Here is a 14,174-nt window from a genome sequence, read left to right as displayed (position 1 = left end):
TTGATGACTGCACTCCATGCAGCACATGTATACTATAAAAGATGAGTGTGGATTAAATCACTGCTAGGTTATATCGAAGAAACTAATCGGATTTGCCGGTGTATAGCGTTGGCCTGAGGCACTCCTATCACGTGTATGCAGCGTCTTTGGGCTTTTATATGCCAGATTTTGTCTCCTTTTCCTATTCCTTCCTCATCTATCAGTCACCTCGCGAGGTTATCGAGAAACCTTTTGCTAAGGTATCTGCAGGCACCTAGCCTTCATGATTACCCTACTTGACACTAACCACATACAAGACCAAGCACATAGAACCATCCGCACCCATACTCTTCTGTGAAACTTCAACTCGCAGCAAGTAAACATGAACCCAGTAAGAAGCCTTAGGCATGACCTCTCCACCGCTCTGCTGCCGATTGATCCGTCATCTGGTCAGCATGAACTGACACATGAATCTCCTTTTAGAAATCGCTCACCATCCTATTCACATTATTCTCGACCGCTGTCCTCGGCTCCGCGTGCTACAGCCTCTACTCCGCCGCCGACTGTCCATCCAACAAGGTGATCAACAATGTGACTCTGCCCGGATGTGTCGGTAGTGGGCACAGTGATACTTGGTCCGTGATGCTCAACTACCCCGTGGCCAGTAGCAGGGGTTGCAATGTGCACATCTATGGCGATAGTCCTGATGGTGGATGTACTGGAAACCTGCTGGTCAGTTTGACTGACGTCGGCGAGTGCGTGAACTTGTCTAGTGCTGGACGCAGTGCTAGTTCCAACTGCTGAAACTACCAACTCCGGCCCGTTCGATTGGCTGGTTGGGTGATATGGAGTTCTGGGCCTGGCGTTTGGTGAGGAGGACGGGGATTGAATTGAAATGTACTTCCTTTATCCAGTCTTAGATTGCGAAAGGAATGTCACAGACAGATGGATCATTAAAGAAACATAGACAATAGGTTCGAAGAACCTAGTAGTGTACAGATGGTATAGAGTAAACATTCCGAAAACAAGTAGATTCATGTTGGTGGAGCCTGATTCAACAAGTAGGACAGAAACTCTGTATTGTCATTGAGATCGAAACCGAAATCCCCAGCAGAGAATGCATTATCCAAGGTAAACGACCGATTATTGGCGAACGACTGCATCCAATCCATGTTGCTGCTTGCCTCTTCATCCTGACACTCGCCAACCTCTCGCAAATCACACTCCACCGGGCCTTCATCAACATTAGTCTGATCAAATCCAGAATCTGCCTGCTCAGCATTGAGATTTCTCAGCATCGAATCACAATCCCTCCCAACTTTCTTCTCTCGTCCAGACGAATCAGAATCCAGCGACTCGATACTAGATGAGGTCTCCGTCTCTCGATTATGTTTCAGCAATTGCTCGAAAAGCTTCAGCACCCAGCTGCACACCGGCCACGACTTTTGCATCTCGCTCAAGCTGAGCATGCACTGTCGCGCATGGTTCTCGGCTAGTTTCTTCTGCATGTCGTGCTTCGAATTGCGAATGACGAGGACTTGGATAGCCAGTGCGGCGAAGATGCTTGGGATTCTATGAACACGGAGTTAGAATAGTATGTTAATCAGGGCTGACGCTGATAGTGTGCATACACATGAAGCTGGGCCTGTCTCAGGGTATCGGATATCATCAAATTCTCAATTCCGCGTGTCACTGAGCTTGCGGCGCTAAACGCCAGATTCTTAGCGGAGAAACTTTCGCTGTCCGTGTCGGTGAAATTGGGGCGGTGGAGGAGTATCAAATGATGGCTGTCATGTCAATATTAGCCCAGAGTTGCTACTATGCTACTATGCTACAAGATATATGGAGATGGTGGGCTACCTGTAGAGAATATCGAGAATGTTCACCCAGAATTGAGAGTCTGCAGTTTGATTGGCACAGTGCTGACTACTCAGCTCGAGAGGGAGCTCTCGTCGCCATGTTTCCAGTTTCTTGGTTAGGTCGGTTTTTTCGGATTCGGTCATGATTGGCCCTTGCACAGTGAATTTGACGAGGATGATTTGGCCGACTGTGGTATGTTTGATTAGCTTTTATAGGTGATATTTTACATCAAGGGTGTGTATTACTCACACACGATCGAGAGCTTTGCCAGGTGAATCGAGCTAAGGATATGAACTCGCCTTGGCGTGCTAAAAACTGCTGGATTTGGAGATTCAGTGCCTTCGAAATCTTCTTCCTGCAGCATTTCAGCATCGCAATCCTCATCTCGAATGCGTAGAGGGCGGCCTAGAGCAGCGGCACTGTGTCTGTCACGTATCTGGGAAGAGTGCTTTTAGTGCATAATTCAACCTTGAAGCAATGTTAGGAGGGAATGTTTACGTAGAGAGACCACCATATTCGTTTCCATAACCTTTGTTCCTTGAGGCTCAAATCCGTTCCATTCGTCCTAATAACTTAGATTAGATTAGGTTCCCCTATTAGTTCTAGAATACTCACGACCGATGCATCCCTTGCGCCTGGGCTAACCCAATAGCTGCTCCGAGCCAGTGCCACATATCCTTCTCGTCCATAAGGCCATTCCAGCAAAAGCTAATGATAAAAAGACTTGTGATGATAGCTATCTTATCCGTTTCATAGTCAAGGTGGTACAATGCCTTGACACGTTTGTGAAAGGTTCTCCGAGCCATGAAACGATTGGAAAAGCCAGCCTGGGCAATCAAATCATCAGAACATAGCGTTACAGCGAGCAGATAGACAGCATTTAGTGAAAGCAAAGACAGACGGCCGGTGTTGTATTGGAGTATAAAGTCGGCACTGTCGAATATAGGAAAGATTGGAAAAACGTAGTCGGAGAAAGTCTTTACCAATCGATCGCTGATTTTTCTCTCTGGCACAGAAAATGCTCCGACCGAGTTAAGGAATTCTAGTTCGCCCGGGTCAAGCTGTGGATCGTATCCTAAGTTGCGGGCCTTGTCGTCAACACTTGCTGGCACGGACCACTGTAACTTGGGTTGTGGGTGTTTGCGTTTTTGCTGTTGTAATGGTGTAATTGGAGCTGGAGAGGAGGATATGTTGTTTGAAGTGGATGGAGGACTGTTGATCTCCTGAACGAGGTAGCTGAAAGTATATGATTCCCCCATATATACGACTCGGTGGCTACCCGGTGGAGTAGTCGACGATGGCCGCGGTGATAGGTAAGATTCACATAACCTCAAATAAAGCATTTCCGACCCTTCTTTATCCTTCGCGGCTAATTGTTGCTGCTCCGGGTTTGCTTCAGCAGGGATTTGGCGGTCCTCCTGTGCTGGCAGTATTTGGGAATGACGATCAGCCGCTTTTCGTGAACTGTCTGCCGAAGCAGTAGTGACATTGTGTTCGCCGGTTGAGAACGAGCAGAATGAACTGGCCGATACTCCAGATATATCGTCAATTGAGAATGTCGCTGTTAATGGTTGGGATGCACGGCTGGTTGCCTGTCCATCGGTGGTAATAGTGGATGACCAAGCGCGCTGAGTTGGGGAGTGCCTGACATTCTTTCGAATGTATCTTCACGATATATCGGGTTTAGTAAAATCACCTATCCAGATTTGAAGTAGAAGCAAGAATAAGATACTTACTTGCCACGCTTCGAGTCAATCAGTATGCACGACTGCCCCAATGCGCTGCAATTCGAGCACGAGGTTCCCGGGGCTGCATCACATCGCGTTCTCCGCACGTGGCAAAACGTGCAGGCGACTCGCCCCCGACGAGAAGGGTTGCTGGTATTCGGTTTTGAATTAGAACTTGTGTCTGCCCGACGCCCTGTCATTTTCAAGTGTTTTTTTGAAGATGGAATCGTTGTCCTGAAAGCTGATTGTTTGCGCTCTCGGTACTTTGGAAAAGGAATGCGGGGAGAATCTGGGGATGTGGAGGTACCCGGTCGCAGGGTGGGAGTTGCCACCACGAGTCAGACGATTTTCGTTGTGTTGGGACCGCTATGATTTGGGTTTACGTTGTAATATACAAGTAAATTACGTAGTGCGAATAACGAATTAAAGCGAAAAGAAAGAATAAGGCATGATTTCTAAAGGAAACTTCATACTTAAAAAAAAGAAATGAAATGAAAAGGAAAACCAGGCACTCGTATCCATATCTTGGCAATTTGACGATACCTTATTCCCCCATATCCTTCATTTGATGGCCTGCGCGATCGCTTGACCCCGGATTTTACGAATCATCTTCACAAGGAAAGACCAAATCTCTCTGTCTCTAAGAGACTCGCGCTGTTGAGATCTCCAGATTGAATGCTAGAAAAATCTAGTTAATCACATTTCATAATGCCTATTAAAATAACTTACTGTTGAGTTATTGTTTATTTCGAAGAATATAGGTCTTCGGAATCTGAAATAACACCGTAAACTACACTGTTTTTAGGATTGGTGTTTTTTGTTGTCTTATCTCTTTTCTGGTTTGTGTATGATGCCTTTAGAAGTTAGCATTATAAAATCATTAAGAATAGAAGTATAACCTGCATATGCCAGGCACTCCAGGCATCGTGCAAGCCCATCGCCTGCGCTGCATTTTTCCATTAACAGCAGACAAAAATCTGCTGTGCCTTCAGAATACCATAAGGCATAGTTTGCCTTTTCACTCAATGTGAATTCTTCGCCATATCGAGTGATTGTGATTGCTGTTTGATAGCTTTGTTCGAAATCTTCGCATCGATCACTAGCTAGTTAGCTCAATGGATTTTCCTCTTAGCTTAGCTCCCTCCATTCCTTGGGAAGTTTAGCTTTTATCGGCATGCTAGGTGTGGAAATATGGATAGATGCTCATGTTCGTGAGTGATGTGGAAGGTGAAGCTATCTACGCTATCTGGTGAAGCGTGCATGGTTCAGCCAGGGACCATTATTCTTTGACAATTGGACTGGCTATTTGTTTCTGCCTCTCTAGTCATATAAACAACTTCGCTAGACTAAAAGTAAATTTCGACCAGAACTCGTACCTCTGATATGCTCGGGGACCGATCTTCTCGAGCTCGTTAGAGTTGCTATGCGGAGTAAACCACGTAAACCAACACATATGAAACGTAATATCAATCTATAAAATTCACCATATCGCCGTTTTCAAGTTGTACCATTACGGCCTATGGTTGACCACCTCGGGTGAGGGGAAATAGTTCGAAGACGGCGATATGTGACCAACTCGGTCCGTATTTACCGGGTAGAAACAGCCTTGGACAGCCCCAAAAGGGAGTCATGTATTTGAAAGGTTTAGTTCTAAGAGACCAAATTTAGTAACTAGCTTCGTAAATTCTTGAAACCCGGACACACTAGTATGTAGATTTCGTAAATGTAAAATTATCTTGGTAGCCGCCTTATCCCTCAATATTTGTTTTACAAACTGATAACTTTTCAAAACGTCGAAAAGATGCATGATACAATGGCTACACATTCCAACGGCACTGTGTTAGCCTGCGAACCTGATTATTTTGACAGCAGCATCGTGCATAAAGTATCTCTCGACAATGTTCCCTCTCAAAGATATCTATCCGGCCCAGTAGAAGAATGGGAGAATGTACGTATCTTCGATATATTGAACAAAAACCGCTAAGTTGTATACGAAAAGTTCAATGCTGATAATACCTGAATGTTAAAGTTTTACAAGGAAAACCAGTCGATTATACCATCCTACGAAGGGCCGCTAGATCAGCTTAGAGCGATATATAACAACACAAAGCAAAGAGCAGCAGAGTCAAAGAAAGATCTAGTTTCGGATGGACTCCATGTCGAAGATATTGAAATACCACGTCCGAATGGACAGTCTGGGATCAAACTACGAATTTACAAGCCAGTAACCGAGAAAAGCACTCATTCCGATCTTGCAGTGTTGATTTAGTAGGTGGAAATCCATACTGCCCGTATATTTGAGATTCTTATATATTACTGTTCTCTGATAACTGTAGCTTGCATGGCGGTGGTTGGACGCTTGGAAATCTAGACGCCGATGACCCTGTGTGCAGATCCGCATGCAGTCGCTGTAATACTGTTGTTGTTAGTGTGGATTATGCATTGTATCACCTTCCCTATTCCCCCTTTTCTTGCGAAAACGTGGCTAATTTGAAAACATGGCTCCCGAGTTCCCGTATCCTACCGCGATAATTGATGTATGGGAATCGTTAAACTGGGTTAGTAGTAGAATTGGCTGCCATGTTGATGCAGAGACTTTGCTGACCATATTTCCTATAGGTCCTAAATCATTCAAACGAACTTCAAATATCTCGTTCACGTATTATTCTTGGAGGTAGCAGTGCCGGTGCCAATTTGGTAAGAACTGATATATCCAACTTTTGTAAGCTTCGGGACTAATATGGCACCTGTCCTTCCAGGCGGCTGTGGTCACCAGAAAGGCTATTTCCAATAGTATTCCGATCTCTGGCACCCTACTACAAATACCAGTCGTTTGCCATCGCAACTGTTACCCGTCAGAGGAATATGAACTGCTGAGCATGCACCAAAACAAGGATGCGCCGATGCTGTCAAAAGCTGCACTTGATCAGTTCTGGGCATATTATAATCCTCCCGACATCACTGACCTCCAAGTATCACCGCTATTGGCCAAAGACTTCACTGGATTTCCACAGACATTTATTCAGGTCTGCGGCTTGGATCCGCTGCGCGATGAAGGGCTAGCGTATGCAAGAAAGCTTTGGGGATTTGATGTGCCTTGCTCGGTTGTGGTGTACCCAGGATTTCCTCATGGATTCAGCGCTTTTACTGAGTTGTCTGCTGCTAGAGCGTATCGTGAGGACATGTTGAATGGGCTGAATGGTTTGATTAGTGGTGAAATTACAAGTGGAGTTAGAAATTATCATGGCAAATAAAGCGGTTAGCTTATTAGATACTGAATATAAGACAAGGCTCAAATAATTTCAATACTCAGTGAAATATGCCCGGAAATTTAATTGAAAGAAGAGAAGATCCTTGCTGGCCGAAAGATATCATGGGTTCCTTCTTGAATGAATCACTCATTAATTTCGCAACATAAATACATGTAGTAATCGATGACAAGCGGCCGATGTCTAATATATTGGAAATTGACAAAGTAAATGAAAGATTCCATACAATTCAATTTGTGTGAGTATCAAGTAGAAAGAGTTAGGCACAGATTTGATAAGCAGCTTCTCATTCAAAACCGTTGGTGATCACATCGACCAAACCGCAAATAATTGAGTACCGGCTTAGACTGATACATTTTTTCCAGAAAATTCTCTGTTTCTGACTTCGTAACGACCAGCCTCCTTATCTACATTCTCAGTCTCCACCACTTCCACCTTTCCTTCACTCTCATTTAGATGTATCACGACATCATCCCCGAACTTTCCACTGATTTCCTCAAGTGTGATGCCTTTGGTCTGTATTTCCAGAACATGATTAGTATTATAATGAAATTAAACGCAGAGAAGAGTAAAACGAAAATGCGAAGAACTTACTTCAGGGAGGTAGAAGTACATAATGGGGATATTAATAGCAGTCAGCACAATGAATACAAGGTAATACTTCCATCCAATTGTCGCAAATGCTGTAGGTGCGCCTTCGAGGAACGGTGTTGATGTCACATACAATGTCACCATAGATAGTGCCATTCCGCGCGGACGAATATGGGTTGGAAATATCTCGGCGCAGTAGACATATGTGTTAGCGTCGATGCAGCCACCGTACCTACTTGATATATTAGCTATATCCCAAAGCATATGTTGCGTAGTACCAGTGGACATACCAGACAATGAAGAAAAATATGAAAAATGTTGCTGCCTTCAAGCCCCCGGGATTTGATGCTCCAATATATTCAGCAAGTAGAGCAGACTCTACACAAAGGCAGATCAGACAGCCGGTAAGACCGATAACTACCTACTGTCAGCCAATCCGAGGGTTTCTGATCTGTTAATGCACAGATAGATATCATTGGTACTTACTAAAAAGATTCACTCGGCCTATACGATCAATGAGAAGTGCACATAAATAGTTCAAGAACACCGATACAGAGCAGTACACGGCTGCGAGAATGAGTGGGATGACGCCGGTCTGCCCAAGATCTTGGTATATTATAACACTGTAGTCTGAATACTTATTAATTTCCCGATGCCCTGAAAGTAGAATATAGAGATCGGAAACTCACTGGCAATGACGAGATTCCCCGATGCTTGGCCTGCATACATGACAAGGAATGCACAGATACATCGTTTGCGGTAGCTTGGCTTGCGGAACAAATCCCATAAAGTCTCGTTCTCCGCTACGGCTTTGTCGGCGCTGATCTGCTGTAGCATCTGCTCGAACTCGGCTCGAGCGAATCCTTCATGGTGGCCGTGATGCAATTTGGAGAGGACTTTCCAGGCAGCTTCAGTATTTCCATTGGCAAGTACTTTGAATTTCCTTGTTAGTCTTGAAAAGCCAGAAATAGTAGATTGCATTGCTTCCACTTACACCAGCGAGGAGACTCTGGAACAATCGGCAAGGTAGCTAAAAGAAGTAATGGCCAAAGAATTTGCACGGCAAGCGGGAATCGCCATTGAAACGCAAGATTTGCTGAGAAGTAGCAGGCCACGCCAATCCATGCAGCCAGACTATAGGCAACCACGATGAGAACACCATTCAATGAGACCAGCATTCCTCTGCTCTCTGGCGGTGCGACCTCAGATTGGAAGACAGGTACAACAGTGATTAACATGCCTGGAATGATAAGCAACTCAGCCATGAAGATATAAGGGAGGTTTTTGAGAGAGAAAGGATATACCAGCTCCGAATCCAGATACAAAGCGTCCTACAAGGAACATTCCAACATGAACAGACCCTGTCTGCAAGGCACCGCCAATCAACGTAATGATGGCAGTTATGCTCAAAGTTCTCTTTCGACCATGTACCTCGCTCATCCAGGCAGAGAATATAGCGCCGAATACGCCACCAGCAGAGAAGATACCATTGATAGCACCGATAATTCGGTTCGTATAGGCATATTTCTCGGAATCTGTTGTATCCGTAGTAAGATCAAAATAAGTATAGAATCCAGGCTGTCCCAGTGTATTGGTGATGACGGCTAGAATGTAGCCATACGTCAGACTGCCCAAACAGAGGGCTAGTATGATCTGTAAAAAATCGCATTAATCGATGTTCAGAAGGCTTTGGGAGAGAACAGACAGATAAGTTGAACCAAGATACTTGTCCCATCTCGGTCGATAATGTGGGTTAGTTTTGTGAGCAGGTTTGATGACTGTCGCGATACACGTAGAAGAAGGTCAACTGAAAGAAGATCAAGTCCGAGGCCATCGTCCTTTGCTTTGTATTTAGCCCAGGCTTCAAACTTTGACCTGGAAAGTGTATTTCGTGTTGTTCTATCATTTCATACTCAATAATAGCGGCAATGAGTCGGTAAAGACGAAAGCAATTTCTATGGGGTAATAGACGTTCCCCGTGGGGTAATGAGTCGGCGTCTCTCATTCACTTTTGATTCGTACACCCCCAACCATTAATTTGGTTTTTATGCGGGGAAGAAAGTCTAAATTTCAACACGCATGTTGAGATTGTCTGATTTTGTCCATGCTGTGACAAATAACTTGAGGAGTCGAAGCGCGCTTTTGATTTCATGAACTTCGTACTATTTCATCATTTGCGCGGACACGCTGAGACCATCATCGGGAGTGGAAGATAATATAGGAACTAAAGCATTTAATACTTTACGTGTGTACGTTGCTATTTAAGTAGGAAGTAGGCAATAATAGGTTTGATACGCCTATTTTCCTGATATAGTGACTGACTACATGATATGGTATAAAATCAAATCATTTTCACCCTTCTACCTTCCTCAGAATCTCCATAACCTGCTCAGGTCGTGTCAAAGAAATCGGATTTGTTCGACACCAAGGATCTTCCAAGCTTCGTTGAGCTAAGGTCTTGAGTTGCTGCTCACCAGAAACACCCACATCCTTTAATGTTTGAGGTACACCCAACTCCGCAAATAGCCCATGAAGCGTGTCTCCCAGATCACTTTGAGAATGAGTAAGACCACGTCGTTCTAAAACATTGGAAATATATGGGTCTTCCCACAAGGTATCCAGGGCACGTTTCTGGCGGTCTGCGTTGACGGAAGCGTTGTATTTCATCACTGCTGGACTGAGAATGCAGGATGTGTGACCTAAAAGGTGGGGGTTCCAGTTATTAAATATAATTACATTCTTTAACCATCAAGTACTCACCATGGGCAACATTCATAGTCCCAAGCTGATGGCCAATAGCATGTGAGGCACCTAGGTGGACGCCTCGAGATAGACCTAAGTTGTTCGAAATAAGTCACGGGTGAATAAAAGGATACTCTTAGGGGATATACCATCCATGGCATAATTAGATCCAATTTGAGTTTCGAGTCGACTATCAGCATCTTGCGGATTCAGTCGAAGCTTGAGTAACCCCCGTGCGACCATCACCAGCCCCTTTTTGGCCGACTCTTCTGTCAGCGTTTCATGCTGGCGGAGGCTACTCAGAAGTTCCACACAATGGTCAATTGACCGTACTCCTGAACTCATCCAAACCCACTCGGGCACTGTTTTAGTGAGCTCAGGATCAAGAATCACTACGTCACAAATGAGGCTTTGGTGGATGAATAGTTTTTTGACACCATCCCGTGGGTCGACTGCTCCAGCATACGGCGAGTATTCACCAGCTGATAGCGTCGTCGGGATACTGATCTTGGTCAATGTTGCAGGTTTGATATTAGGCGAGTCAGTGTAGTTTGCGTAGTCATTGTCAGTTTCCATAGTGTATGCTGTGGCCTTGCTGAGGCCCTCGAGACTATCAAAGTCATGGACGTCGTTGGCGATACTGAAAGTGACTAGCTTAACAGCATCTATTATTGATCCGCCTCCTAATTTTGAAAATGTGAATTAATTCTAACACCAAAGGTTTACAAAACAGCAAGGAACAATAAGAACAAGGGAAAGAAAAGAGACGCACCTAGGGTAACAACTGCATCTGCATCGGCTTGTTGACTATCAATAGGTCAGTCATCAATATTAATTTACAGCGGAGAGAACACAGATATACATGTCGCTAGTGAGTCTCAAAACATCTTCAAATGGTGGATGACTTGGGAATCCGATTTTGACCCCGACCAACGTCGTTCCCAAGCATTCCTTTAATCTGTCCAATTCATTGGTACTTTCCGCGAGTGATTTAGACACCACAACAAAAACGCGCTGCTTTCCCATGCGGGTGAGATGGGCATGGAGAAGTTCTGTGAAAGCGCATCCATATGACAAGAGGCCTTTTCCAGGTCGCCATGGAAACATGGGACGAGTCTCCTCGTTTGGAAGGGGATGTTCGTTCGCCGGCATACTAGTGGTTGGTGGTGTGGTCACGATGCGCAAAGGTATAAGTTTGGCCGTGTATGCTGTAGTTGAATGTATTAGATTTAATGGTGTTGCAAGTTATCGCTCTCCATTCATGTAGAGTTTGTTCCCGACCCTTAGCTTATTGTAGCCGTTTAGGATACAAGACGCCGTTTTAAAGCACCACCACAACCGCCATGTGGGAGAGACTAATGACGGAAAAAAATAATTATTTAGAAGGCATCAATATGACTTGGTATTTATTTTTATTAGACTAAAATTTTCATGCTCTTCAACTCCTAAATTTAGTAGCAAGGAAGTAAAAATATTCCGTAATTAGTCCTTCCATCTATGCGTCGGTATACATAGATATTTTAGATAGAGACCTCTTAAGTAAGAATTAAAAAGTTCATATTCTTGGCTTTTGTATTTTCAAAGAATCAAGTAATAATCTGAATCCATTCAATTTTACTATACAGTTTACATGTAGATGTAGAAGAAGTGAAACAACTGGGCTGGTCACCAAAGCTACTGACCCAACAGCTACAATTAGTCAAAGAAACATTATAGAGGTCACTTTCTCCGATGATATATTTATGAAACTACAAGTAACTTTCCAAGCTCAAAAAATTATGAGCTGTACGGATCAAAAAAAGTAGTTAACCATTTTTTAAATATCAATTATTCTGCTGAATGAATCCCTCAATTTCATATTACCTATCCAAGGTCTCGGATCCATGACAGATAATAAGGGAGAAGGAGAATGTCATAACATCACGCAACCCTCTTCTGCCGAAGCAAGTTTTATTTTCCCGCCCACCTTCAAGCCGTTTCCTCCTTGTGATCAGTTGTGCCGGTCCGATCTTCGATTCCCTTACTTTCAATCTGGTGCGCCAGAATACTGATTTCCGTACCCACAAACTTGGTTCTGTCGGTGTTACCGATAAACCAGGGACTCTCGGTGAAGAGCTTCTTCATTTCCTCCAGGGGTAACTGATTGGTTTCGGGTAGCATGGCCCAGAAGAAGACGGCATTTGTGAAATTGCATACCTAGGTATGAGGATTCAGTCGTTATTGAATTCGGATTTTATATGGTATGATACAATTCGAGGAGGGGAGGTACTGACCACAAATAGTATATAGAATCTCCAACCGGAGTTTGCCATTCCAATAGGTGTCACTTGGCCGATCATCGTGCTAGAAGAAGGGGAATATTTTAGTTTTGATGATGAGAAGAGTAAGTACAGAGCTGGATGACGCACTTGAAGGCGAAGGATACCATGCAACCCAAGGCTACCCCCTTGGCTCGGATTGCCGTATCGAAGATTTCGGCAGGGATCATCCACGCTAGGAAAGTGTCAGTAGAGGACTTCATGACCAAAACAAAACAAAGAGGGACAGGAAGGGGAAGAACCGTACAAAGTGAGCCCATACTAGCAAAGCAGAAGTTGTATACCCATGTCATGATAATGAAACCCCAGTGGGCGCCGTTGTTATGCGCCTCGGGAGGGAACTTGGAGAGAAGGATGGTACTGATCACATATGTGAGGCACATGGCGAGGTTTCCACCGACAATGAGTTTGCGACGGCCAATCTTATCGACTACAATCATGAGGAGAAATTCACCGAGGAGGCCAAGGACTGAATTGATAGCTTGGTAGCGTAGGGTATCCGTTCCATCAATGCCAATTTGTTTCTAATACAGAACCACATTTAGCCATTGGGCTGAAGCAAGGAGAGGGGAGAGGAAGCCCACAAAGATGGTGACCGAGTAATATTGAATCGCTGAAATGCCAGTCATCTGGGTGGCAGCTTGCATAGCGCAGGCCAACAGGAGGCGGCGGAAGTTCGCCTTATTAGTGAACAAAACATTGAATGAGGCCTTCGTTTGCTCCTTCTCCTCGGCAACCTGCGTTTGAATTTGCTCAAACTCGGCGAGAACCCACGGGTCGGATGTGTTGCCATTGGCATGCAGTCGCGCCAGGGTCTTGAGACCCTTCTCTGGGTTACCACGGCTAATGAGCCAACGAGGGGATTCCGGGAAAAGGAAAATCAAGGCAGAAAGAAGAGCGGCAGGGACAATCTGGATGGCCAAAGGAATACGCCATTGACGGTTGTCAGTGAAACCGACGTATGTACCATAACTGATCCAACTACCACACACGCCACCAACGCCAAGCATAAACTGCTGAAGCCCAGTCACCAAGCCTCGAATATTGGGGTGGACTAATTCTGCCTGGTACATGGGAATGATCATGGTAAGAACACCGATGCTGGCAGTCGTTGGTTAGTCAACCACAGACAAGGAAGAAATCTCGGCGAAGAGGGCTCACGAGACACCTGCGATAAAGCGGCCACCCAAGACATAGCCATAGTTCTGCGCGCCTGCCTGCAGTCCACCACCCAAGCAGAAAACCAACCCGCCAGTCAAGATGGTGACTCGACGACCGAAGTAATCTGAGCATGGGTAGGCCAACCCGGCACCAACAAATGCGCCAGCCGTGAGCAGCGACGCGACCAGGCCGACCTCGGTGGTCGAAGGGTTGAAGTAGCTAAGGAAAGAACCGCTGGATACCACTGGTCAGGGGAAACAGAAGCTGTGAGTTTCTTTAAGCAGATCTAGGGGGTCTGGCTGGTTTTGTTTACCTTCGGCTACAATGGTCAAGTCGTATCCATAGAGAAAAGAGCCCAGCGCGGCAAACGTGCCGACCAGAAACTGGTATACCTTGGGAGGGAAACCCATCTTGTTTCCGTTCTTGTTCCACACAATATCCCCGTATCCAGGGCACATCGCCCAGCTTTTAAACCCGGGGTAGCAGTAGAAGCAACTCGCGTGCGGGGCCCCATTGCAATCGAACCA

General features: G+C 45.1%; 5 protein-coding genes across 5 annotated transcripts; 1 reads left to right on the top strand and 4 right to left on the bottom strand.

The window, feature by feature from the left end:
- Positions 1 to 798: 798 nt before the first annotated feature.
- BGW36DRAFT_384753 (fungal-specific transcription factor domain-containing protein) lies at positions 799 to 3,654 on the bottom strand. The gene is made up of 7 exons (XM_046216838.1): positions 3,576 to 3,654; positions 2,455 to 3,504; positions 2,338 to 2,404; positions 2,089 to 2,275; positions 1,840 to 2,026; positions 1,611 to 1,766; positions 799 to 1,551 (listed from the first exon to the last, which is right to left on the bottom strand). The coding sequence occupies exons 2-7, from the start codon at positions 3,180 to 3,182 to the stop codon at positions 1,014 to 1,016; spliced, it is 1,863 nt and encodes a 620-aa protein (XP_046068456.1). The 5' UTR covers positions 3,183 to 3,504; positions 3,576 to 3,654; the 3' UTR covers positions 799 to 1,013.
- A 2,410-nt stretch (positions 3,655 to 6,064) lies between these two features.
- BGW36DRAFT_362137 (Alpha/beta hydrolase fold-3) lies at positions 6,065 to 6,820 on the top strand (the record flags this gene model as incomplete). Its single annotated transcript, XM_046214342.1, has 3 exons — positions 6,065 to 6,124; positions 6,186 to 6,263; positions 6,326 to 6,820. 3 exons carry the CDS (start codon positions 6,065 to 6,067, stop codon positions 6,818 to 6,820), a joined length of 633 nt encoding a protein of 210 aa, XP_046068455.1.
- Positions 6,821 to 7,177: 357 nt separating this feature from the next.
- Positions 7,178 to 9,161, bottom strand: BGW36DRAFT_362136 (general substrate transporter; the record flags this gene model as incomplete). Its single annotated transcript, XM_046214341.1, has 9 exons — positions 7,178 to 7,351; positions 7,430 to 7,658; positions 7,717 to 7,804; positions 7,848 to 7,877; positions 7,913 to 8,083; positions 8,116 to 8,358; positions 8,421 to 8,666; positions 8,731 to 9,079; positions 9,153 to 9,161. The coding sequence occupies 9 exons, from the start codon at positions 9,159 to 9,161 to the stop codon at positions 7,178 to 7,180; spliced, it is 1,539 nt and encodes a 512-aa protein (XP_046068454.1).
- A 582-nt stretch (positions 9,162 to 9,743) lies between these two features.
- Positions 9,744 to 11,320, bottom strand: BGW36DRAFT_346381 (iron-containing alcohol dehydrogenase-like protein; the record flags this gene model as incomplete). The annotated part of the gene is made up of 5 exons (XM_046213222.1): positions 9,744 to 10,125; positions 10,187 to 10,261; positions 10,318 to 10,851; positions 10,941 to 10,975; positions 11,031 to 11,320. 5 exons carry the CDS (start codon positions 11,318 to 11,320, stop codon positions 9,779 to 9,781), a joined length of 1,281 nt encoding a protein of 426 aa, XP_046068453.1. The 3' UTR covers positions 9,744 to 9,778.
- An 816-nt stretch (positions 11,321 to 12,136) lies between these two features.
- On the bottom strand, positions 12,137 to 14,057 carry BGW36DRAFT_302526 (general substrate transporter; the record flags this gene model as incomplete). The annotated part of the gene is made up of 7 exons (XM_046211795.1): positions 12,137 to 12,364; positions 12,442 to 12,511; positions 12,577 to 12,661; positions 12,734 to 13,010; positions 13,071 to 13,587; positions 13,648 to 13,891; positions 13,961 to 14,057. 7 exons carry the CDS (start codon positions 14,055 to 14,057, stop codon positions 12,137 to 12,139), a joined length of 1,518 nt encoding a protein of 505 aa, XP_046068452.1.
- Positions 14,058 to 14,174: the final 117 nt, after the last annotated feature.

Source organism: Talaromyces proteolyticus (assembly GCF_021365285.1).
Source record: "Talaromyces proteolyticus strain PMI_201 chromosome Unknown BGW36scaffold_10, whole genome shotgun sequence".
Classification (NCBI taxonomy): domain Eukaryota; kingdom Fungi; phylum Ascomycota; class Eurotiomycetes; order Eurotiales; family Trichocomaceae; genus Talaromyces; species Talaromyces proteolyticus.
Note: the sequence above shows the minus strand (reverse complement) of the source record. Positions and strands in the feature narration are given on the sequence as shown.

What these genes read in the sequence shown, in the direction of transcription:
- BGW36DRAFT_384753 (XM_046216838.1), bottom strand. Translation starts at nt 3,182, where the DNA reads ATGCTTTATTTGAGGTTATGTGAATCTTACCTATCACCGCGGCCATCG. An exon ending in ATTCTCGATATTCTCTACAG is followed by an intron (nt 1,767 to 1,839) that starts GTAGCCCACCAT and finishes TTGACATGACAG; the next exon opens with CCATCATTTGATACTCCTCC. An exon ending in AGACAGGCCCAGCTTCATGT is followed by an intron (nt 1,552 to 1,610) that starts GTATGCACACTA and finishes CCGTGTTCATAG; the next exon opens with AATCCCAAGCATCTTCGCCG.